General features: G+C 29.7%; 1 protein-coding gene across 1 annotated transcript in view; it reads left to right on the forward strand.

Moving 5' to 3' along the window:
* The window catches only part of LOC129988631 (peroxidase-like), a 36469-nt gene extending 8706 nt beyond the window's left edge, over positions 1–27763 (forward strand). Inside the window, exons 3-13 of the mRNA XM_056096897.1 lie at positions 3347–3543; positions 5167–5334; positions 7276–7416; positions 11345–11449; positions 13585–13692; positions 16840–16975; positions 19226–19582; positions 23007–23201; positions 23787–23956; positions 25537–25639; positions 27549–27763. Of these exons, the coding sequence (XP_055952872.1) occupies positions 3347–3543; positions 5167–5334; positions 7276–7416; positions 11345–11449; positions 13585–13692; positions 16840–16975; positions 19226–19582; positions 23007–23201; positions 23787–23956; positions 25537–25639; positions 27549–27633 (1765 nt within the window). The 3' untranslated portion in view covers positions 27634–27763. The remainder of the gene's footprint in view (positions 1–3346; positions 3544–5166; positions 5335–7275; positions 7417–11344; positions 11450–13584; positions 13693–16839; positions 16976–19225; positions 19583–23006; positions 23202–23786; positions 23957–25536; positions 25640–27548) is intronic.
* The last annotated feature ends 214 nt before the right edge of the window (positions 27764–27977 follow it).

The following is a 27977-nucleotide window of genomic DNA, read 5'->3' on the forward strand; positions in this document are numbered from 1 at the left end:
TTGAACACAAAACAATATTCATACTCAATACAATATTTGTGCGATAAAATTTTTTATCTTACATTACGAGATATTCATAAATAAATATCCGAATTTTGCAGGGCTATTAAAAGAAAACACACAAAGTATAATGTTCTTCATCGAAAAAAAAAAAACAGTTGAACGTCTAAATTCAATTCAGTTATAAATGTTCAAATCGAGCCTCTCCAGAAAGATGAAAGATTTTAAGGCCGTATCATTACTTATTCTAGAATTATTTTTGCATGTCTTCAGAGAAAGACTTTGAAATGCTGTATAATGTGTGCTGTAGAATGCATGTGACAGTCGACTTCCTTTTTGGGGATGAACGCTTATACTTTTTTTAAATTTAAACTTTTAACTGCTATTTTTGATTTCCGATCAGTTATAGGATTGCACTTTGTTTCTGCTATTTTTAATCTCGTATGAATAACAAGATTGTACATAGTTTGTTTTTCTTTAAGAACGCAACGAAGTTCGGGTAATAGGAACTCTGACTAAAAGTAACTTCGGAAATGTAATATACTGGGGGGGGGGATATCAGTAAGAGATACACATAGTTTTCGACATAATACTAAGTAATGTTGTGATTGGCAATAAAATATTGTCAATTTAAATATTTTCTACATAATGGAATTCACATTGAAGCATCTGTCTAAGCACTTAATTAGTTTCAAAATCCAGATCTCAGAAAGCGCTGGTATCTGCGAGTAGAGCAGATGCCGGACTCGCCGTTTGAGGTTGTAATCATAATTTACATAATGTAATCATTGTAATCATGTCCTGGTACCTCTTCATATGTTAAAACCAATAAAAATCTGATGGTTGCAATACCGGGCTGTTTATCAGAATGTCCCAAGAAAATTTTTCCCAACTCCTTAAAGTACAACTGCAAAGATTTGTTTGGGAAGTTGGAATCCTCAGATATTTGGACCCATCATTCTGTTACACGTTTCATTCTGACGATGACCTAAAATGACAGTGCGGCAGTGGCGCTTTCTGTAGCTGACGGCGTTCTATGAATCCCGGAATCTCAAACAGATCTAGCGTTTAGATTAGAGAACAGATCTACCATTTATTACTTTTCTACGTCAGTGACGGTTATGTCTAAAAGTAATAAATTGGTAATGCTTTTATTTTTATTTCATAAAGGTATTGTATGCATTTTTTTTTCAAAATTACGTGTGTTTCTTATTGATATACTCTTGTAATTTGTGAAAGTTTATTTAAAGACAATCATCATGTATGGAAATTCACCGATTTTGCTAGGTATGAATTTCATTTTTGAGAAATCGAATAATACGTATAAAAACTTACATAATCTCCCTTTCTTTCAATCTAATAAAAAAATAATTTTAAAACTTCAAATAATGCGAGGATATGTTCTCTACTGGTGATTAGAGAGAAAAAAACCCAATAAAATGTATATAATAAACGAAATTTTAAAGAAATGTGTGCACTTATAAGTGTATGATCATTGACAAATAAAATCGTTTGATGTAATAAATATAACTTGATTTGAAATTGAATCATTAAATATCAGCAATAAAAAATTTTTTACTGATAAAAATTTCTAAATATCGGGAGATAGATATAGGGCCTAACACAGCTGAAGTCCCTTAAATAACTGAAATTTTATAGATTTAGCCGATGAAATCAATAAAAAAAATTGATAAAAAAAAGGAAATAAATTTTTTATTTGGAATTAAATGATGTTCTTAAAAAAACTATTTATCTTTCTTGATACAAAAAGTTAGTGAATTCTAGGAAATGCTCAGCAAATAAAAAGTTCTAATAAAATGAAAAATTGTATGATAAAATAACAATAACAATTGTCGATAACACAACAATTTTGAAAATCCAATTTCTCAAAATAAAGTCCCAAAACCAGGATGGAATTGAGATAGATAAATGAAATTTGGAACATGTACCTGCACGATTCAAAGATGGTGCCTTATCCTATTTCAATGAATAAGAATGGCGTTAGTAACATCACCATGAACATGCAAATCATATTTATTCAGTACATGATAAAAAGCTTCATAAACGTTTTTTATATTCCTGACTTCGTGCTTTTGAACTTATTTTGAGGTAAGAATCACTTTAAAGAAACTAAAGTTAGTATTATTATATTACTGGTTTTGACAGAGATCGTGTAATAGCGCTATGAGGAAACGGGTTTTCTTTTCGAGAGGTCACAGAAAGATGTGGCATGGATGTATCCACTTATAATGATTATTATCAGCAGAAGTCACGGAAAGATACGGTCTAGAGACAGATGTCCATGCATGAAGAAAAGTTCGTGGAATGGTTAAAGTCATCGTACTGCATCTGCAGAGGAAATTCGAACTTTGTTTTTGTTTTTTTTGTTTGTTTGCAAATAATAAAACAATCGATTACTTCAGGGTCCGTTCGGAGCTAGATATCCTGCTACGTTTATGGGAGTAACGCCAAATCACCAATACCTGCAACTTCAAATGGTATCAATTTAGAACTCATTGGAAAGCGGGATAGGGCTCTATTGAGATTTCAGATGAGAATCATATCTCTGTTGCAAAAGCTTCAACCATATATAAGTTAGAAGGAGACCAGTTGAAGACTTGCTGCCTTTTAAGCTGTAGGTATCGTAGATACGCTGCATTTACAGTTAAAAAGAACAATTTTATTAAGACAGCAGGAGAAGTCTTGTCATTATCTCACGTATCTTGACAACCATTTATATAACCTGATTGATGATTGAACCTATTGAGATGCAATTTCTTTATCTCTTAAGTCTCATGGGGAAGAGGTTTCCATTGGGTTATGCCCCTGCTGTCATAAAGCATGCCTTACAAAGCATCAATGAGCTGTCTTGGACAGCGAAGTTACTAGATCTTTTTGCAATCAAGCACGTATGAGAAAATCAAGGAAATGTTCAATCAAGCACATATATTACTGGATAAATCCAGCATCATTTACAACAAGCACAGACCATAGTTAATTTCACCGACCAAATGCGACAAGCAAAGAATTCCATCCCATAGAACGACATGTGACACCTGTACTTCACATATAGAACGAATGTGGACAGGCAAATAACTCTCTGTGATTAACCATAGACTTGTTATCAATAAATTCTGTTCTGTAACATAAATTTATGTATTTTTTAATGAATGAACATAGATTAATATTTTCTTCTTTCAGGCGATCCTATTTTATTTTGAAATCCATCTAACCGTGCTTATATCAACTAACAGAAATATTTTCTTTATTAACTTATTAAACATTATTTTCCTTAACATGCTATAAAACTAATATTTGATTACTATGTGTCTCCTTTGTTTGATAGAGCGTATAATCCTTCCAACTGCGTTAGCAAGTCCATGTATCAAGACCCTGGTATTATCTGCGAAATTCAAAACCCTATTCCATGTGATTACTCTTATCCATACAGGACATACAATGGATCATGCAACAACCTGCATATATCAAGACTTGGCATGAAAAACCAATGCTACTTTCGTTTTACTCCTCCCTATTATGAAGGTACAGTATTAAAATAACTCTTTTGTGCCTTTTATTCTTTGACACACATGTCTAATAAAATATTTTAGACTAGCGCTGAAAATAGCAATAAACCACTGTTTGGGATAAAGACTCCTTTTATAGACAAATATAAATGTAATACGTGTCAGTAAAAATTAATAAAAATATTCTAGAATCGGGAAATGTTATAGGAGAGTTTCTGATTAATAGTACACAAGGTACTTGGATATTTAAAAAAAATATAATGACATGTATTTTGAGATGCTCAAATATATATTCTGATTGATGCTGAAATGTTCTGGATTAGTGCTGAAATATTCTTGAGATTAATGATTCACAAAATATTCTGGATTAGGGCTGAAAAATAAAAGGAATCACTAACAGGATAATGACTTTATGTAAGATCAATTGCATATTTGATACGTTGCTTTGTTTATTGCTGTTTAACGGCACAAAATCCAGGATTGGCTAAGCTGCGTTATGCTGATTTGATACATCAATACACTAAGTGGTATCACTGCGTTATTATGGGAAACTGTTCTGGAAGTTATCCTGATTAGTACATATATATATTAGTGTGACGATATCAAACGAATATTTGTTTGCTACAATCTGAGATTATGATGGCACATCCGAAAGTTAGGAATATATAAATTCATGATTGTGCTTAACCAAGTTACAATTGAAGACGCGCATTCTGTCATGTTATATTGATTTCATCCTGTAACAATTGAAAGCTTATAAAAATTGATAATCTTTGGGGATTAACATTTTGAATTTCGCCAAGTTATAAAGAAGTAAAATTTTATAAATAATACAAGAATTTTCAAATTAAAAAAATTTATAGATTATGAAAAGTTACAGAATTTTATATCTTTACGCTAAGTGTTGTCACGAAGAGAGTATGCTTGATTTCACAGGATGCGATTTAAGAATTTCGCGACAGAAATTAAAAATTTTGGCTAATATAGTATCTTTATTTAATTATTTTTTTTATTTAATTAATCTTATCTTTTATTTCATTGATTTATTTCATTCATTTATTTCATTCATTCTTTATTTCATTGATTTATTTCATTCATTTATTTCATTCATTCTTTATTTCATTCATTTATTTCATTTTATCTAATTCTATCTTTATTTATTTATCTTCAGAAATAAAATTTTTGTAAAACATCATGAATTCGGTTAGTACTAATTTTAATATTACCAATTTGAAAATTCGAAAAGCTATGATGAAAGCTTCAGAATACAATATCAAAAGATATATTGTTAAAAAATAATGATTTAATTTAAAAAATTATAATTTAATTCTGGCTAATGGCAAAGGTTTACATTATATGGATTAGTTCAATGCAAAATTCGGTTTTTTGTACTTGGTAATATATTATTTTCGATTAAATTTCATAAATTTCTTTTAATGGAATAAATACATATAATTAAGCATCACAAGATTTCCAATCTTTTTAAATTAAAGATTTTCGGACTTTTAACATTATTTCCTCTTAACTTTGTTATTACTTATTACTTTAATTTCAAATATTTTTTTTGGAGGAAATAAAATTTTTGGAGGGATTTTGTAATTAAATTTAATTAACTGAATGAACTAATAAACTGTTCCAGGATTTGGAGGCTTTCGAAAATCTGTCAGAGGAGGCCCTTTGCCTGAACCCAGGGACATCTCCTTAAAAATATTCAAGGATCGTTCCATACCAGCAGATAAAGTATCCTTCCAATTCGTTACATTTGGACTATTGGTAGCACTTGATCTTGTTTCTTCTGGTCACCCACGTAAGTAATATCAAGTTTCTGCAAAAATTAATATTACTTTTAATGACATTACATTTCATATGGATTGTTGGATAGGATGGATTTTAATTAAGATACCATAAACAGAAACTTCCAGTTCGTAACTGTAGTTAATCATAAATATTTACAATTAATAAAACAAACAAAAATAATCCAGTCTTCAATAGACAACAACAGTAAAGCTACAGCTTATTCACAGACAATGGGAGAAATCTGTGTTGCAAAACGACTCAGAATCTCAGCAAACTTTAGCTGTTTCACTACGCCAAGTCGCAATTACATCGCCAAATCTGTGATTAGCTCGCCAAAAAAATGTCAACATCAGAGGTTTAAAACTTGTTTATTCCTAACCTCTATGATAGCATTTAATGGGCCGAGATAGCTTGGTTGGTAGGGCGTTGGATTGCGAATCCTTGGATCCCTTGGGTTGCGAATTCGAACCCCACCGGCCGAAGACTCACCGTGTGTGTGGTGGCTGGCTCACGCATAAATCTGTCGCGGTCACAAAGTCTTTCACGTAGAGAGTAATACCACTGGGGGTACTGGATCAGGATGATCGTTCTCTCATTCAGGTCTAAATTACGATCAGTGGATGAGTGAAGGAAATGCATGAATGCAGTCCGCCCCGTAAAAAGGATTGTGACGTGTGTGTAGGTAAGTCGTACACCTGGCCCCAGATGGTGCCCCTGAAAAAAACAAGAGACAAACCCTTGGATTAAAATCACTGACTTCTAAAGTCAGTGGGCTTGTCTATGACAAGTGCCGTTAAAAAGAACAACAACATAACATTTTCTCGTCACTTCTCATACTACAGGGAGTCTTTGTTCATATTTGTGGTGTTAAGGACAAAGTTATTCATATAAAAATATTTAAACTAGTATTTAATCACCGGGAATAATCACCACAATCTTCATATTAATTTCCTAATATAGTTAAAGAAATTAATTAAACTAATAAAGTTATAATTCCTAACATATTAAATTTTGGAATTTGGACAAAATAGTAATTTTCGATTATTCAGATTTTTATTTTTAATGTACTATGATTCAGAGTACAATGTTAAGAAAACCGAATATGCATTTCGGATGCCTTTTTTCCACTGGTTGAAACTAAAATTTGACGCACATCTATTATTTTTTATAATAAGGTCCTATTTCAAATTTTCATTTGCTGAGCTATTGCATAATGAATTATTGAGTTCATATACATGCGTCAGTGCAACCCAACAGATAGCCAATCTATTGTCGGAATTATTTCAAAACGTGATACTCTTATAGATTAACCCCAGGGGGGGGCACCTTGGAATGAAAATGAGATGATTCCGTATGTTGGTTGGATCTCGCCATCCTGGAGGCACATAAAAAGTGGGGGTTCTGGTTTATACTATCAGAACATACTTCCTTCGGGAAGGGTTGTACCTTGGACGGTGCCCTCACCCACAGTTGTTGTTGCTGTTGCGGCGGTCCGGTCATTCAGTATTTTTATCTGTGTGCTTTCGGGCGGTTCGAAGAGTCAGATGTATGACTTACTCTTATAGATTTTAGATGCTAAATTTGTGGGCCAGATTAATCCATCTAGCTATTTATTTTTTGTAATTATTATGCTTATCTAGATTTAGACAGTAGGACAGACTACATATCCAAGGTAGATAAGAAGTCAATAAGAAATAATTTTAAAAAGTAATTTTTAAAATGAATTTTTAAATATTACTTTCTAAATTGCTATGTTGAAAAAACTTAGTATATTTGAGGTATAGTAAATAGTCTTCATAATATTCATTCTGACTCTAGATATCTTAATATAGTAAAATAAGTGTTTAATATTTTTTTGAGGTTAATGTGAATTGTATAGACTTTTAAAGTATAGCTTTAAAATATTTATATGGCTTTGTCACTATATTAATTTAACAGTTTTGTTTTTCAGCAACTGATTGTTGTTCTAAAGAGAATGCAAACAAGCCAGAATGCAAGCCGATTTCAATAAGGCCAGATGACAAATTTTATTCCCAATTTAACAAAACTTGTATGGACTTCCAGAGAACATATCAGTGTGATTGCCAAACAAGTAAGTAAACATAATTTTTTTTTCAGCCTATAAATGTTTCTTAATACTTTACAGTCTTTTCAAGAGGAAGATTTGCAATGCAAAGTTGTTTTGCATTTGAAAAATAGTAAAGAGATACATTTGTAATTAATGATTTATTTCGAAATCTATGGAGAATAAAGATTATGTATTGTTAATTAGTAGAAAATCGTGTATGGACGATGATATTTGTAAAAATTTTCAGTACGGCACAGTTGAAAATAAACAAAAGAAAAAAAGCTGTACGGAATTATTTCTAAGCAAATATGTTAAAATTAATACGCGTAATAATAGACATTCCAAAGAATGCATTTGATGTCTTTTAAAATAGTCCTGTAAAAACGAGGCTCGGTGGCTAGATCGGCAGGGTGTGTCACTGTATTTGGGGCCGCGGTGGCCTGTTGGTAAAGTCTCGACTTGTGAGCAGTAGGATTTCAGGTTCGAGACCCGATTCCACCGAAGAACAATCGTGTAAGTAGGTCTGTTGCACGTTAAACCCGTCATGACAAGCGTCCTCCCACTGGTGTGGTGTGACGTGGAGAGGGGGGGGGTGTCAGGTGTCGTCTTCGTCATCTGACTGTGGTTCAAAATTACGAGGTCCGTCCCAAAATAGCCCTAGTGTTGCTCTACAACGGGACGTTAATATAACTTAACTAAACTAAACATGTAAAAAAATCCAAAAGCTCTAAAAATTGTTTCTTTGATAAAATGAATAATGTTATTTTTGTTAAACAGAAACATACTAAAAGTAATTGGTAGATGTAAATTGTTTTGCAAAATATCCTGTTTTTAACACAAGATACCAAAATCATCTAATATGATATAAATTATTATTTATTGCTACAAATTAATAATTACGATGGAAGTATTAATAAGAAGCGCACATAATTTTATACACAATAATAATAATAAAAAAAAACGCAAAGAATGACAGTATAAAGCGGAAACGACAGTAATTACTAAGTATCTAATTTATTAAGTTTCGATGTAATGACCATTTATATTGTAGCATTTTCCACAGCGCTGTATCAGTTTGAAAATACTGATATCACAAAACGCCGTCAGCCCGTATGCAATCGTGATCAGAATAAAAATTTTGACCAACGAGGAACCTCTTCATGGATTTGAACAAACGATTATTCGAGGGGACAAGTCCATCGTTATGTGGTGGATGCTCCAAAATTTCCCAGCACAATCCTTTTAATTTTGCACGAATGTGCGTATGAAGTTCAATGAGGTCGGTATTTTCAAATTGATTAAGAACTGAGATAAAAGCCTCAACGTCATTGATAGTTAAGCTGCAATATAATAAATTTGTGATACTTTCATTTCCATTTCAGCTTTCGTCCTGGTTTCTGCTTTCAGACAAAGAAATTTCCTTATTATGTATAAAGTTATGAAAATTTATTAAATTATTTATTGATATGCAGACTTTTTAATCGGGCATCATCTGATACTCGTCTCTTTTTCATCACGCTTTTAAAGGCTTAAATTTTTTTTTTAAAAATTAAATACATGTAATTTTTTTACTTACTTTGTAAAACAAAATATAAATTATCATTTTTTAAAAAAAGGAAATAAATATTTATATTTTTAATAAGCAGGAAAAAATTTACAAAATGTAGCGCAAGATAAATCGTCATAAAAACGAATACATTAATAATAAGTTGGTTGAGTTCCTTATTTTTAATATAGTTATTTATCAGAAGATGAAATAGAAGATTCGATCACGATTTTCAAAATTAGTCAAATGGATTATCTCTATTTTTTCGAAATAAATAAATAAATATATTCGCTCTTTTTAATATTAAAAGTAGATTTCAAAGAGAAAAATTCTTAAATTTAAAATTTAAGAAAAAAGTAATAACATTTTTTTTTTATAAAACAAAGATAGGATTAAATAAGGTAATGCTAGTATGTTGCTTTAATGAAAGACCATTATTTATAAATAGAAAATATTTTTTCTCTTTCAATTATTATAGAGTTTTCTCAACTTAAACCCTAATTAGAATCACTTTTAACAAAGAATGATGCAGTAGGCCTGCGGAGAAATATCTACGCGGTGGTTAAAAGGCAACTAAATAAACTGTGCATGCGGCGCAAATCGTACTTATGTGATCGAACTTAATATATGTGATTACGCTCGAAGTAAATTTTTTGAAAAAGAAAGTATAACAAACGTGCTAAATAACATATTTTTAACTTTTTGTAATAAAGATTGAAAAAGAAAATAGTATTATTAAAACAAATATATACAAGTTAAAAGCAAAAACTGTTTTGAAAATTGCAAAAATTAGGTTTTATTTTTAGTATATTTGGCTAAAATGATATATGAAGCAAAAGTCAATCATTTGATTTATTAAAAATGTTGGAAAAAGGAAATATAATTCTAAGTTCATGAACTAAAAAATTAAGTTACATTTCATCCTAATCTTTTAATATTCTCGTTAAAATGATAGCATTTAATTTTTTTCACATCATAAACCATAACAGCATCTGTTAAGTTTTTCAAATGCACAGATTGTTTATTGAATAGCTTAGGTACTACAGACCGTATGGATAAATGATAATATGAAACTTGAACAAAAAATATATATTAAATTTTTGCATTGACCATTAAAGAAGGAACCTCGTTTTGAAGTTTAATTAATTTATTTTCTATTTTGATTGTTAAAAACGCCTACAGAATAGTAAAAAGATATAGATTAATTTTTCAGGGGAATTCAAGTTAAAACATTTATATATATTGATTTTTGGGAACAATAAACAACCCCTTGTATTGTGAATAATTACGCATCGGATTACTTTTCTAAAAGTAAAGGGTTAATTTTAGCTTAATGTTTCTATCAACATCTTGCCAATTCTAGAATTTAGAAAATAGCATTTAACTTTTGCATTTTTAAAAATGTTCGAATGAAGGTCCTGCAAAATACTGGAACGTTCAAGCGACTTATTCAATAACATAAAAAATTCCCTATCCCCTCAACAACCGCAATGATAGCGTCACCTTAAGAAGTTGATATACAAAATAGGACCCCACTGTGCTGATGGCTTCTCAGAAAATGTATATGCAAGAACATCCTTTGAGAGTTCTAAGAAAACTCCTTATCCCTCAAATCAGTCTTGGCTAGCATCTCTAACAAACAAATCACGGGCCGTAGGTATTCAATAAATCATATTTGAAGAAAAGGGAATGATATTTTATTGTGATGTTCAGGTATCTAGCAAGTCGTTGAATGGGCGTTTGGGGCCTTTCAAAATAAATGCATTTAAAGATGCAGCTATAAAATATATATTTTACAATATATGTAATGAATGCAACTTCAAAAAGAATGAATGTCTAGTAACAAAACTCATAATAAATAAATCAATAAATAAAGAAAACTCTAAATATTTAGAATATTTAATAAAACTATATTTGATATTTTCACTCAAAACCACTTTTAAACATAAGTACTCATCTGAATAGTACAGCATCTATATCAATTCGCAAAGAGAAGAAAGATTTATATAGTACAATACCTGTGGAAGCATTTATGCTAAAAAACATCTGATGGTATAAAACCTGCTCTAGCCGGAACACAAAAAAGTTATCTATATGGTATATAACATAGGTACCAGTCCCTGAACAGAGAAGCATTCTAATAGTGCAGTAAAATCCTAATCTGTATACAAACAATTACTTCCAATGAGGCGACATTTTTACCAACTGTTCCCTATAGAAAAATCTTAATGGCAATTACGTAAATACTAGAAATCATAAAGTTGAGTCCGAATTTTTGTTCCCAATAACGTGAAAGAATTCAATTGCTTTTGTTTAATTGTTAGCTAAAAGCTCTCTATAGAAATAGAAATGAGTCTTTTTATTTAAAATGTTGTCTCATTATTTTGTATGTTAATTTGTTTTAAGCGCACAGAGCTCAAAAGAATGGCGTCACTTCTGCTATAGATCTTTCTTCATTGTATAGCGTCAGCGAAGACAAAGCGATGGAAATAAGAAGATTAGATGGATCAGGTAAATTCACTTTTATCAACATCGATAAAATATTTTATATAACATCAAAAATGAACGAATAAGGAAATGAAAAATAATTAAAAATGATTTAATTTTAGAATTCTATATTCGCTATTGAAAATATTTGAAAATAATCACCAATTTCTAGGATTATTTATTTTTTGACGATGAGTGTAGAAAAGCCCATATTCAATATCAATTAGGGCTCATTTTTATATAATAGAATGAACTGGAACTGTTTGATTTTCGAATTCTATATTTGTCATGAAAATATTTGAAAATAATCAATTATAGTTCTTGGATATTTATCAGTCAGAAATGCTTTACATTTATGTCATCACCATCGATATAGAAGATCCCGAATTTAGATTTAATCAAGGATCTATTTTGCCAGAGATTCAACCTAAAATAACTGATTTTAGAATTCCATATTTGCCATGAAATGTTTGAAAATAACCATTAACAATTCTTAAGTAGCTACGGATTTTAAATACTTTACATTTATTCTAAAACGACCAGAGTAAAAGAGAACGCATTGGATTTTAATCAAAACTTTTTGTTTTAGAAAGAATTGTAACTGATTAATTTTAGAATACTCTATGCGCCAATGTTTGAAAAAAATCATTATAATTTCTTAAATAATCAATGAGAAATGCTTTGCATTTATTGCATGATGACTATCATCGAAGTGCCCGCATCTAGTATTATTCAGATCTTCTTTTTGTTGCAGAATGCACCGGTACAAAAGTAAAGTTACAAAAGTAATTTTTGCAAATTTTGATGATTAGTCCACATTGATTTGAATATCTTTGTCTTGCGCAATGGATCTATGGATAAATATTTAAAACCACGCATCCATTCTTAACCCATACCGACTATGATAGGATTGCTTGCCTTGTAAGTGGTCCGTATGGAACGTGTTTTCACCTGCTTAGGACTGACGAGTTATTCCGACTAAGCAAACAGTGGTATCTTAATCTGACAATGACGTGTCTGATTCCAGATTTAATTTTTTCCTGTTTGCCACAGGACATTATCCATTCCTTTTTTTTTCTTCACCTTTTCAATTTATTATAGGATGACTTTTGCTCTTGTGGAGAAGTCTGCTTTCCCATCCACTTTTCGACATCCTGCCCTTTTACTCTTTCATGGCATTTTAGAAACCTTCATCTTCAAACCCTATCAATTTTTCCGTTCAATAATTCAACACTCTTCGCATTTTATTCATAGTATATCCTTAAATCTCCTCAAGTATCTCGTTTTTTTGGTAATTACTTTATATTTTCACTCCTACTATATATTATCGTGCTCTTTCATCTAGTTTTATTGTACACTAGATATTTTTAATTCTCGTTTTTACCGGTTTTTTTGGTATGTTATATTGATTTGTATTTTGTCATTTGTATATTTCTTTGCAATTGATTTAAATGCAATTTTTAAAAAAATATTTTTTAAGAAACGAAACTGTGGTGTGGTGTTAAATATTTAGTTAAGCATCAATTTTTGGAATTTTCGATAACTGAATTTGTGATACCGTAAACAGAAATTATTTAGTCACTTTTAGGTATCTCAGGTACCTTTAATTTCTTCAATGAATTGGAATGACAATTTAAATTTTGATAACAGGAATTGACATTTCTTAGAATTTCGGGTATCTTCCACATCAGTTGAATAATTTAACTAAGAAACATAACGCATTTGCAAATCAAGTTATTAAACAGAGGTAAAGTAATAAAAAAAAAGAATTTTATTGATTGATATGGTCAATTTATTCATAAGGAATATAAGTCATAAGTGCCATGGGAACTTCATTCAGGGAATTAGGGTTAATTTTACTTCTCTGCGTGCTGTCAAGTCTTATGTATTTCTGTCTAATTCAATCATATAGTTTAGGATTCTAATTAGTGTACTTATTTTATAATTGTTTACCCATATATAACTAAGATGTCTTTTTTTTAAAAAATGCTTCTATTATCCATTTATTATTGAACTTTTGGAAAGTGAATATATAACCACTGCTCAACTTTTGTTAAAGGAGTACTAATACAATTAGAGAAATATCTAAGGTTTAAAAATGATGAAATTTCATTTATTTTTCACATGATGCTTTCATCATTTTATCCATTTATTTTTAGGGAAATTGAAATCTAATGATTCAAGTATAGGCACTCTTCTACTTACTGGAAAGGATCCAGCCGACCCATTTTGTCCAAAACTGCAAGAATCAGAGTGTTTTAAAGGAGGTATATATTCTTAATTTAAAATATATGCATTTTATTGTCGAATATTTTTGTATTACATTTTAAGTTTACATTCACACATTATCATTCAAAACATATTATTTTAACTGTACTGAACTTTCTTAGAAGCCTGATTGATATTGACAACTGAACTTGTTGAACAATCTGACAATGTTATGCTTCTGAAACAAAATTGTGATAATAATTAATTTTAAATAATTAACTATGGAATTCGTGATTTTGTATTTATTATGAACCATTTGTACTCATACATAGTAAACCATTTATACTGATACAAAAAACTCATACATAGTAAATATTAAGCCAGAATCTCTTGACTGCTACCTCAGAATATGGTGAAGTATGCTCCTTTTGAATGACAGGAGTAAAATAATTTCCATCTAAACACACTCAACTTTGGTTTTACATGATGCTTATTGTCTCTAGAGCTACGAATAGTCCTTATTAGGCAATAATGATAAATTAATTTGAACAAGCATAGAATTAAAATACATCCTAGAAAAAAAATTGGATAGGAGAAATATTTTCCCATTTTTAATAAAACTAGCCGCTTATGGCGACCATCAGGTTCGTCAGTATCAATACTCGCTAGAATGTTCAGTTAATAATTTATGTAACTTGTTCCGCCAGTTCAAGTGTCGTCCTCATCATCTGAACGTGGTTCAAAATTGAAAGATCCGTCCAAAATAGCCCTAGTGTTGCATCACAACGGGACGTTAATATAACTAAACTAAACTAAACCTTTGGTCTTATAGATTCGTATTCTTAAAAATATTCTTAACACTCCAATTTCTAAATAAATAAATAAACGTTTCAATCTTCTGCGATCAATTCTGGTGGATTTATTTAGTTTTGAATAATTCAATATTAGAACAATCAACATTTTAATAGGCTAAGCCAGTCACTCTTGACAAACCCTGGGAGATTATTGACTTCTTTGAGACGGTCGATGAAGTAATAAAAAAAATCACCTGTTTTTATAGAATAGTGATATTAAAATTTTCATAAATCAGTCTGCTTTAATGATTGATTTAATTGATTGTAATAAATTTTTTTAAAAATTTAAGATATTAGTGTCTCAAAAATATTTTGTGATATATGATTCACAGGGCAGATGATATATGCAAAACTTTGAAATTCATAATTCATCAGCATTAATTGACTCAATTTACGTAGAATATAATTATTTATTTCAGACTATTTGTTAGTAGATGTGTGTCTATTACTAAAGGTTTACAAAAAGGTTGTTGGGCTCCAATTTGAGTAGATATCTTGTAGATATTAAGCCATATTTGATTTAAATAAAACTGTTTCATTGAATTAGTAATATTGGTAGTGGAAAACATCATAGAAACGTTTAGTTGCTATTACTTTTCAAAAAACCTCCTAATTCATATTTATTTCGTTTTAATCAGACACATGCTGAAAATTACACATTCCAAAATTTAATTCTTAGTAAGTAACGGCTATCTTATATTTGAATTTGAGCTTTGATCAATGTGATGGCAACATGTTGATAAAAGCTAATTTTTCCCCATGCACGCGAAACGTGTACATGCAGATTAATTTTAATTTTATTTTATAGATTAATTTTTATAGGAAATTAATTATTGAAAAATCTGATTAAAATATTTATTTAAAAAATTCATTAAAAATAGAAATTTAAATTGTATGTAAAAATATTGGTACCATTAAAAAGATAATGTATTGGACTTCAATTTGATGAAAAAATTATTTTTGTGCAATAATATTTTTGGAAGTTATAGCGGGAAAAAAGCGAAAATTTCATTTAATTTTTAATTAATTAAAATTCTAATTAAAAATTCAAAATAATCACTCCGAGATGCACCTTCCCGGAGTCCAAAGTATACACGTGCCAAATTTGATAACTGTAGGTAGAATTATCTGGCCTGTAGAAAGTCAACACACACACACACACACACACACACACACACACACACACACACACACACACACACACACACACACACACACACACACACACACACACATTGTACAAAAGATGACCAAGACACAGAAAATTCTATTAATATTAAATCACAACAAATGGAAGTCGAGTGAGGGATTGGGATTGTCTTTTATGGACCGGCTGTGACCTTGGCGGGTATGCTGCCTTTCTCCCCATCCTTGCCTTTCTTACAACTTCTGGGGTTGCAGAATTTTACAAAGAGAATCGAAATGTCATATAACTGGCCAGTTTTATGCGAAGTATTAGGTACAGTCAATAAATAGCGAACAGGAGTAATTTCATACAATTTATTGAATTAAACTCAGAAGTATTGTCCACATTTATTTAGGTATTCATTCCATTGTTAAACTAGTACCGGAATGCCATGTTCGTAAAAAGATAAGTATGAACTAGATATGCAATCACTCCTTGACTTTATCCTCTGTTTGAAACTGTTGTCCCCACAGTGTTTTTTTTTAGCTCAGTGAAGACGTGGAAGTCACATGAGGACACATCTACTCCATTGTACTATTGGATTAAAGAATTCTATCTGAATATCTACAGATGGAATTTTTATCTTTTGGCTTTGTGTAGCCTAGAGTTGTCTTGCAAAATGATGGCAGCATGAGATTAAACCAGGTATACATTCAGTCCTTGACTTCATCAATTGTTTGAAATTAAAGGTTTTTCATTTGAATAATTGCAGAATTTCCTTGATTGTTTTGGTTTTGTGTAGTTTAAAGTTGTCGTGCTATAGAATAGCACCATGAGAATATTTAAAGGAATGTCTAGACTATTTCACCTATTTTATAGTTTCCAATAGTTATACCGTTGGGCAGTGCTTTTTATGCTCAAGGAAATTGAAGAGAGATTCTCCTTGCTATCGTGAAAGAACGAAAGCATTTAGTATAGAGGCTCTTGAACATCTTGGTTATCATTCTTTCTCGGTTCTTGCATTATGTGTATCGCAACTTAGTGAATGAAATGTGCTCGAATCTTTTTATGAATGCAGCAATTACATTTCAGACTGATCGACCTTTTTCTAAATACCACAGTTTCGGTATAATGGGCTCTGTCTCGTTATTTATTGACTGGAATTCTTATATCTCATGCCTCTTTTTTCTTTTTAATGTTTCGATTCTTTCATTTCGCAATAACAGGTGATCCACGTCTGAATCAACATGCTTCTCTGACGGGCGTGTTGACCATTTTTCTGCGAGAGCACAACAGAATCGCAACTATTCTGAAACAGATGAATCCACATTGGGAAGAAGAGAAATTATTTCAAGAAACCAGGTTTCTTTTTGTCATGATGAAATTTTGATATAGAGAATAGTTTTAATTATAGGTTTTAAAATTTACAATGAAAGTATGAATGAAATTAAAAAGTTGAATACGCGTTAAATATTAATGAGACCATCTTGAAACCGAAACAGCCTATGCAGAGACTTTAGTTAACATCAAAAATCGTAAAACAAAATTAATAATTCAAAAGATTAAATAATATAATATATATATTAGTATGTATTCTATTATATGTATAAGAAAATATGTGATAATATTAAATTATCACATAATAAATATCACAATGTTTATCCTTTTAGTTGATACATAGTACTACAATATGTAAACTTTTGTTTGGTCATAATTAAATCTCTACAAATAATAAAGATGGCTGTATTGTACGTGTCTTTTGGCTTTCTGTAGGTTAGACCGCTTGGGATTTTCACCAAGAAGACCCAGAGAGATGGTTTTAAAGTTTAAATAAATATTTTAATAAATAAAAAAATTAGCTGAATTTTGACATTTTCCCTCGTATTATTAATGCACAAAAATAAATAAAACTTTATATCTTTTGAAAATAAAAAAATTGCATCTTTATTGATACCAGTTAAATATTAATCAATATTCTTCTAATTTTAGTAATTTAAAAAAATATTTTTTATGTCATTTCTGATACTAGATTACATTATTACTCTGAGATTCAAAACGTTTTCATCGCTTCATACAATATTTAATAGCATGATTTTTCTCTATCACGGAAAGCTAAAGAAAAATGTTTCTGTGTGATTTATAAGACGAATAAAAAAGTTATAATATCCAAAATTTAGAAGATACATGAAATGGACATTTTCGTTTTTATTAATATTATAATTTATTGGAATATTTTATATTTATATAATTAACATAGCATAATATTATTGGAATTTGTTAAATATATAAAGGATGCTATTGGAATATGTTATTTATAAAGACTCATGTACACTAAACAAAACACAAATAATAAAATTAAAATGGTTATAATATCTGTCAATTTGACAGAATCATGGATATGAGGTTATTTATATCTATAATATAACTATTATTACCGACGTTCCAGCTGATTGCCAAAAATGACTAGTAATAAATTAAATATTGCGAAACCATGGCTAACTGAACATATTTAGGAAATATTAAATTACAACAATTATTTTTAAGCTTAAATTGCAGTTACAATTTATGATTTTTACATATTTTAAAGATGCGTTTAAATATATTTCCTTCATATAGCACATAAATAATTTATTTCTTTTTCTGAATATGTGAAGAAGTTCATAAGTAAATATATAAAGCAAAATTTCAAATATTTAAAAGTTAAATAATTCATGTCCTACCAACTTATATCACGGATATTTATTGTTCCAATTCATTTTGGCTAGACTATTCTGAATTATAAATTTAATTAAAAATATGATATAGATGATTTGAATAGATAAAATAATAAAAATAGTTATCTGATACATTGCTTATTGGTATTATTGCAGCTCATTGCACCTGAAGATCAGGAAAAATAGAAAAATTTATTACATGTTATTTGCATTTTATTATTTGCAATTTTATTTCAAACGCTGAAGAATAAATTGCAGTAAATGTAAAAACTTCTTAAAAATTAAATTGATACATATATACAAATGCAAAAAAGTGATAAATTATCAATTGTGATAGACTACGATGCGGATTCATTAGCAAACTAAGCAATAATTTAACAAAAAAAAATGAATATGATTTTAAAAATAAACATACGAACATCAAAATAATGTGAAATTCATCCTTTTTTCGAGGTCTGTATAGATGATATACCGGCACTATTTTCTTTGCTTACCAGAAAGTGTAATTGCTGAATGACTAAGCTAGAATCTTCATCTGTTCAAACGGAATTAAGCCTACCTCTAATTGTTTAGCAGATCAGTTATTCAAATTATTAAATTAACATTGCTATTTGCTAAGCTAATTATTAAGCAGACAGAAAGACTGATTATTCTAAAAGTACATTTCCTTATTATTATTTATTTATCAATCCGTTATTTTATCATTCAGCATTTACACACACACACGCACAAGATTAAACGTTTATCATCAAATATATAAACTCTAAAGCTATTCAATGTGCAAAATTCATTATAAACAAATTTTACAAAATAAAATCCAATAAAAATGTTTATTTATTTTGATGAAAAGTAGAAAACAGCCTTGATTTCTTTCCACAAATAATGTTTCTTCTATCAGAAAGATTGTTATTGCTGAATTCCAGTGCATCATCTTCAAGGATTATTTACCGATTCTTGTGGGTCCTCGCATTTTAGAAGAATTTGGTATGACAGTAAAAGATGGTTCAAATGGCATGCAATACGACTCTAGTGTCATACTTGCTATATGGAACGAATTCTCAACTGCATCGTTTAGACTTCATAGCACAGTTCCCACAAAGATCGGTGCACTGCATCTTCGATTCAAGGATACTTTTTCGAATCCTGATCTGATTCGTCAAGGACATTTGTCGCAATTGTTAAAAGGTTCACAAAAAGCTCCATCTGAACAGTTCGACCGATATGTAGTCACAGACCTTACAGACTTCTTATATCAGTAAGTAGCACGTTCACGAATTCTTGGTGAAGCTCAAAGTTTACGAATCTTTAAGAAGTTCAAAGTCACTATTATCTAAAAAATTCGGAAAAATTTGTCAGTGTGTTAATAATTATTGTTGAAATAAATTTGTATTTCATGTATGCACATGATTGTAAATAAAAGTGACTAGACTTTCCGATTTTTAATCCGAAATATGAACAGAAAAAGGACAAGAAGATATTGCGAAATTAAAAATTTATAAAATATATAAACAAACAATTGAAATAAGGGAAAAAAATTTAATTCTGCCATCTTAAATTCCAAGTTATCATATGAGAACATTATTTTTTTTTTAATTCACATGATATCAATCAGACAGAAATCCGATTGAAAACATGAAACATAAAGATAAACATATTTGAATTAGTTTATTGCAGATTAAAGAGTGCATAGATTATGAAGTAATCTATACACTTTTATATTTCTAAAGATGGTGTGAAAATCCTACTTCTGAGTTAATGATTGGTAAAAACACGCAGTTGAATAATTTGATTGATGACTCCATAACATTTAAAAAGATTATTTTAGAGAGTGTATCAAATTGAATTAAAGATATTATTAAAATTAAGTGAAAACTACATAGATATGAAATGGATATTATTAAAAAGGTAATTTTTTGAGTTTTAATAGAGTACAAAAATTATTTATTGGAAGATATGAATATCAATTTCAGTTGGGAAGTCAAAACGATTATAACCAGGTTTAAGATTAATGTACAGTTGCGAAATATTTTGAGCGATTTCTCAACAAATGCAATCGTAACAATTTGACATTCCAACCTATAAAAGCCTTTTTTTATTATTTCTGGTATCCAATGACAATATTTAGGCGTCTTTTCGGATACTAGCACAATTTTGACGTGCTATCCAAATAGGAGAATTAGATACCGGCGGGTATTCCCGCTAAGCTGTAACTTTTTGTAGGCTATAATTCGCCAAATGTGACAACCTTCTTTATCTTTTTCTAATAACCTAAAGGCGAAAAATGAATGCCTCAAAAGTGACAAATCGCCAATTTTCTGCCTGTTCATTTTGAGATTTCAAAACCCTCAAACCAAAACAACATGTTTTCCCATGATAATATGTAAATCATGAAATAATAAACTTAAACAATTTCAAAAACACACAAAAATGCAAAATAAAATTATGGAAGGCTTTAATTTATAAAAAAATTTGTATTTTAATTTTGTTTACATTAATTTTTCTTTTGACACTTTCATGTATATACATAATCATGTTAGAGTTGTCTTGTACATTGTTTAGTTAAGGTATAAACCTTTCTTCAGAACTTTATTTTTAACTTTTTAACTGTATTTTTTGAAAATTTAAATTTAAAGTGCTATTTTAGACGAACTATTTATCAATTTTAAAAAAAATCAAGCGAAGATATTTAATTTAAATCTTTTCCTCTTTTTTGAGACAAAGAGTTGAAAATAATAGCGGTTCAAGTTAATTAAGGTATCCGGGGTTTATACATAAAAAGAAAGTCAGGATTTGCAATTTTATCTATTTTTTTTAAATTAATCCATTTAATAATATTTAAATAGGAAGAATTTCATAACGTTCAATTCTAAAAAAAGTATGGCATACATCTCTCATACGAGACAAAAATTCAATATTTAGTATATACAGGACAACTATAGAAGGCAAAAACAAATATGTCACATTTTTTTTTAATTTTAAAATTTGCCCTCGTAATTTCAGAGCATCTGATTGCCTTCATTAAATTCAATTTACATCTCTTTTTATTTTCTCTTATACAAAATGCACAATCGTCAAAAAGAAAAAAAAATACTCTAGATTTTGACGGATCTCCACATATCAGCCTTCTTTTAATCCGAAAAATATATTCGAGAAATTATGTCTGTCTGTCTGTGAGTACGATTTCTCAAATACATTTGTAGATTACTGTGAAATCTTAGATGAAATTCAATCAAAAGTCTGTTTTTACGGCTATACGATCACAATGAAATACAATAATTGCAAAACGTAAAAAGCTAGATAGATTAAATCTGGTACGAAGATTCAGCATCTAAAGTCTCGATCCTTATCAGATTAAAAAAAAAATCTGTCAATTGGTTGACCGTTTGTCGTCCTGTACTTTCACATGCATTTGGACAAGATATCTACAAAACGCAGAGACTTAAATTAAATTTTCTCTATGAAGGAATTACAATTGCATTCATATGTCAAATCTTGATTGCAAACATTCGGGGAAAAGGCCTCAAACATACAACATGCTACTTTGACATTCTAATACTGACAATAATCGTCTTTATAAGTAATTAGCTGACAAAAAAGAAAGAAAAATTCGTCAAAGATCGCACATTATAGCCACACCAAAAATCAATCTTTTGAAGCTGTTATCCATCAGTGGCATTCAGTTAATATACTGGGGTTTGAACAGTACATTACCATTTCTATAATTCACGGAATAATGTAGGTACAGAGATAAAAATTAACATATATTCTTGAAATAACACGGGCTTTATTGAAACAAAAAAAAGTGCAAGAAAAGGGGGGGAGGTGAAGATGATGATTGTTTGTCAGTATTGTGGACCTCCAAAACCCATTTGCATTCCGTGGGTCTTTCAACTCCCAAAACTGCAGAATTTGGGCTACCGAAAGTTCTAGAACTGTAGTGGAAATCCCATTGCATGACGTTAGTTTTTGGTTGCCTTAAATCACAAGTCTACCGCGATCCTCCGATCTCATTAGGGATGCTAAAAGACAACATTTGACAACAATTTTTCACTACGCCTACAGATATGCTGTGCTGTTTACAATATTGTATCTCATAAAAATTATTTTTGGCGAAAGACTGTTGACATGTTGAGTATATGTTATAAGGAACATAGTCTTTGCTAAAAATCAATTGTTATACTAATCATTGCTTTCGCTATCATAATATGATTAATCTATTTCTCATTTTCCACATTTTTTTTGGTTTCAATAAAACTCTATGTCATTTCAAGCATGTATATCAAGTTTTATGTATCGACCAATGTGTATTTTACATCTCTACCTACATTATTCCTATCTTATTAAATTTTCAAATGCTATGAGGTTTTGAATCACTCTGTATTTATATCGTTTCTTTATTCTACTGCAAAACACACAATTCTCCTATGTGGGTCTCATATTTCTTATATGTCTCATTATGCTCTCTCTCTCAAATCTAAACAATTTTATGCAGGGAAAGTTGGATAACACTTTTATTAGAGAATACGCGATGACGTTTTAGAGAGATCCCATGGTTTTTCATATATAATTGCGACGAGTGAGGAATTTATGGTTATTACACTTAATATGGACCGTTTCCACCATTTTATAGCAATGACTGTTCCATGTTATATAACGCATCCCATTTTATATGCTTCTAGAATGCCTGGAATGAAGTACGGACAGGACCTAGTATCATTCAACATTCAAAGAGGAAGAGACCATGGTCTAGCCCCTTATGTAGATGTAGTGAAATTTTGTTCTGAAGGAACGGTCATTATCTCATCTTTTGATGATCTCCACGAACTTCGATTGATGTCGGAGTCTAATGCTAATCTGCTGAAACAAATATATGCGTAAGTTAGATTTTCCTTAGTTGCATTAAGTTATACCAAAACTTGGAATCAAAGTATTCAAACTGAATTGTTTGAATATTTTGTAACTAACAGAAACGATTGGTTTAAAGTGGAAGCTCATTTAATTCCTTAACTGCTTTTTTACTATTCAACTAGGTGACATCTTTTGTTTCAGAATATGCTGCCTTACTCATTCATTTAAAAATGCATAGAATATATGAAGTTATTATAAATTAGAGAGCTGAATGATACGAAATTATAGAGAATTATTTTGTGTCGAATTATAGAGATTTTTATGGATTTAAATTCAGCTTATATGTGAAGCGATCATTCAAAGCTGCGGGCATGAAGGATCAAGGAGATGAAGGGGTTAAATAATTGATTTTGTGATTAATTTGAATTTTAAAACTTATAATTTACAAAAAAGTTAAATAAATCTGCTCAAAAAATATATAAGGAACTGAATTATTGCAATTAAAATGTATCTTTGTTATAATTGTTTCACTGAATCTCTTTGATAAATGCATTTTTGGTTTAAGTAAATATGAAACTGTTTCGAATAAGTTTAATTTTTTCATGTTCCAGCTCGGTACAAGACATAGACATGTGGGTTGGAATGCAATTGGAAGAAGTAATGCCCGGCGCTGTCACCGGTCCATCAGCTGCTTGCATTAACGTCAAGCAATTCTTTTTCAACCAGAAAGGAGACCGATTTTACTTTGATCTTGAAGGTTCAGAGGCTGAATTTACAGCAGGTAAGACTACTTTTTACGAAATATCGGTTTCACCTCTTTTTTGCTGGTTTTGCATTCTCATTCTTCCAGAGAATTTTTTTATTGTATTGATTATATTGTGTATGCCAATAACGGCGTAGCAGCGGAACAAGGTCCATTAACAATGATTACAATTTAGAATTTAGAGGTGGAAAAATATTCCTTCTTTTAAAGACATAAAGGCATGTTCTGTTATGATAGACATGAAAATGGACAAGTTAAAAGACAGCTATACAAACAGCATCTCTTGGTAAAGGGAATACAAGTAGCACCACATAGTGAAGGGATACAAGCAGCACAATATGATGAAGGGATACAAGCAGCATCACTTGGTAAACGGATACAAGCAGCACCACATAGTAAAGGGATACAAGGAGCACAACAAGATGAAGGGATACAAGCAGCACCATTTGGTAAAGGGATACAAGTAGTACCACATACTAAAGGGACGGGCACAAGTAGTACCACATACTAAAGGGACGGACACAAGTAGTACCACATACTTAAGGGATACAAGTAGCATCACTTGGTAAAGGGATACAAGCAGCACCACTTGGTAAAGAGATACATGCAGCAGAACATGGTACACAAAATATTAAAGTTTGAATAAAATGAAATGAAAGTGAAGTTTTGAGAAAGAAAGAAAATAAATAAATAAACTAAATATAAATGAACTAAAATAGAAAATAAATAAAAATTAATAATTAAAAAAAATAAAAACCAGGAATGTTCGTAAACTGAAATGTGTGGCAAAGAGAGTTAAATTCGAAACTTTGAGGAATAAATCTGATTGACGCTCACGCACATAAGCCAGTAATTGTTTATCACTTTTTTTTTTACTTACCATCTTAGGGAAAGACATTCAAATTTTAATATTGCTTCCGTTTTGTCCCAACAGTAGACAATAGCAGAGTGGTTCGGATTTGTCCCGCCTGTGGACCAACAGTAAGCGTAATGGTTTATGTCATAATTGATGTTTTCACCACATCAGCAGTAATAGGCTATAAGGTTGAAACGGTTTAAGCATTTGAGACAAAGACCATGTTTTCGTAATGAATAGATTATCTTCAATTTCAATCGTAAATTTTAAATTCATTATATGAAATTAAAATTAAATTCATTATATTGTGATATATAAATTATCATTATATTAACTTTTTAGATTCGCTAAATGAACGTTTTTACAATCTTCACATAGTTCAATGTTTCATTAATTGTTGGAACTGCAAAATATTATTAGAAATGTTCTGGAAGGGGCTGGTATTCAAGAAATAGGCATTTCTCGTATATTAAGAAATAGGCATAAAAAATTAATAAGCGTCAAAATTTACTTCACCATTGCCAGATAGGTAATCGCTATGAATTTCATATCAAGCGTGTTCCAAAAATAATCTTTTCCATATTAAACGCATGAAAATTCAATATCTATGCGTACAAGCTAGTCGCCATACGCGCCTAGTGATCAATATAACTGAGAATGTTTCGTAATTTATAATAATATTTATTTTTTTGTTTATTTTTTGTTTATTAATAATATTTATTTTTTGTTTGTTTACTTTTAGCTCAGAGAAGTTCTCTGAAGCAGTGCTCTTTCGCTCGACTTTTATGTGACAACACAGATATCAATGAAATCACGAAGAATCCTTTTCTCCTTCCTGATAAAGAGTAAGTATCATCGTAGTTGCCATTCGAAAGTCACAAATTTGACCTAGAAATTATAACAGCATTAAAATGTGTTCATTTCTTTTAATTTTTCTTTAAGTGAGAAATTAATATTATTTGTTTTTCAAAGAAATCAACGGCAAAAATGAACGAATTGTAACATAATAAATAAATACTTTGAACAAATATTGTAATAATCGATTATAATAAGATTTAAAAATTCAGACAATATATTAATATTAATTATGATATGGTTTTGACTGAGAAAGATTAATTCCTTCAGTTTTCACGTCATCTTATTTTTAATTAATTTTGTTTTATGAATATGCCTAGATATAAGGTGAATTTATCCAAATGGTATTTTAATAAAGTACACAAAAGTAACTGATAGGAACAATGATAAGAGATTGATTTCAAAAAGAAGGAAACAGGTTTCACAGAATCTGTAATTCAATTGGCAAGTACTATCAGGCCAAAAGCTGAACAACTTGCCTTAAATGAAATTTTGTAAATTAGTAGCTGATACATCCAGTGTTATTCCGAATGAAATTCTCTTCACGTTTTTTTAACAAATAAAAATTTACCTACTTAATAATTTGTAATAAATCTTTATTGTACTGCAATATTTGTTTGTAGAAATTTGAATTACTTAAAACAAATATTTATGAAAATTTGAAGTAATTACATGTCAAATTAGTTTGTGCATATAATACTTTTAATGTAAAACATGATTTAATATAAATAAAACAGGTAAAATCTTTCGATCGTTAGCAGCTTTATTGTAAATAAAATAAAAAAAATAATAATTTCCACCAAAGAATTGTAATATCTTATATTTCCTAAAAAAATATTTGATTTGCAATACGGATTTTAAATCACTATAGGACACTAATTTTTCTCCGAAATTTACAGATAATATTTAAGAAAATATACAAAATTTAGTTAAGCATTCTGAGTGGCAATCTAGACATGTGTGTGGAAAAAATAGAATATGAAGTTAGTTAGATTCAATGTTGAATTTCAGTCTTCATATTGAAATAAAGTTGTATAGCTTGAAATGATTCTAAATAACAAAAATAAATAAGTAAAAATAAAATAAAAGAATAAACATTCGAAATTATTATCAAATTAAGAGACACCTCTTTTTACTATCAATTAAGTAAAATAAATTTAATTTTGATGTCTGTATTTTTCATGTTTTGGCTATTTTAAACTCCGTTTACTATACAAACGTAAAGCTCGAATATATTACTTAGCTTCATAATACTATAAAAGCTCAATGGAAATATAATATTTTATTAATAGTAAATTAATATTTAATTAATTGTGAGAACATTGAGTATGTTGAATTGTGAGAACATGAGCTGTTAACCAAACCGCGCTTTTTGGTTTAGTGGGCAATATAATAAGAAAATTTGTTCCATATGTTAAATTTCTATGCAAAACAAAAATCTACGTTTTTTAGTTTTATTTCGTATATCTCTTTAGAATCATGAAATTTGATATATGCTAATAATCCTTCATATAGTGTGAGTGTGCATTATGTGTGTACATTAATTATTTAAAGAACTTTTACGAAGAACTTTCGGGCTTAAAAATCTATAAAAATATATGTTGCGCTGCATCAAAATTGACCTTCATATGTCATTCAAGAAATATTAAACTCGATCGTTATAAAGTAGCCATATTCACTTATTTTAATAATGCAATTAGAAACTTGTACATTTATCAAAGTAGAGTAATAGCTCAAATTTTCTTACCTAGAAAATGCTTTATAAAATTCATTTTCAATTTTATGTATTTATAATTACTTATTTTTTATATTCATTAAACGAGTGAAACAAATTTGTGAATACTTCATTTATTGGATTGGTAATTTCATCTGCATTAACTGCATACATTTTCGTCTTAGGAATTTTGCGAGATCCTGCAATGAAATTCCCAAAGTTGACTTCACGCTATGGAAGGACAATGGAAACAATGCCAATACATCTTAATTGTATTACATTAAACTATCTGGATATCTTTACATATATAATATTATTTCAATGATTGAAAAATGTTTGTAAAATTATTTAAGCACTCAATGAAATTCTATCCTGTATGTTTATTTTGTATTATATTTCAAAGATTAACGCTGTATAAAAAGCGGTTTTAATAAAGTTTGATCAGCAATATGTTTAATCAATGGAAGTAAATTTACAGAATAGGCCAATACAAACACAAACAAAACAATGCACAGATTTTTCAAAATTAAACCAGAGATTAAATCAGAATGATCTCACCCAAAGCATTCTTTCACACTCTCTGTTAAAGAAGAATTGCATTGGCATTGGTGTTT

Source organism: Argiope bruennichi, chromosome 10 (genome assembly GCF_947563725.1).
Source record: "Argiope bruennichi chromosome 10, qqArgBrue1.1, whole genome shotgun sequence".
NCBI classification, from domain to species: Eukaryota; Metazoa; Arthropoda; class Arachnida; order Araneae; family Araneidae; genus Argiope; species Argiope bruennichi.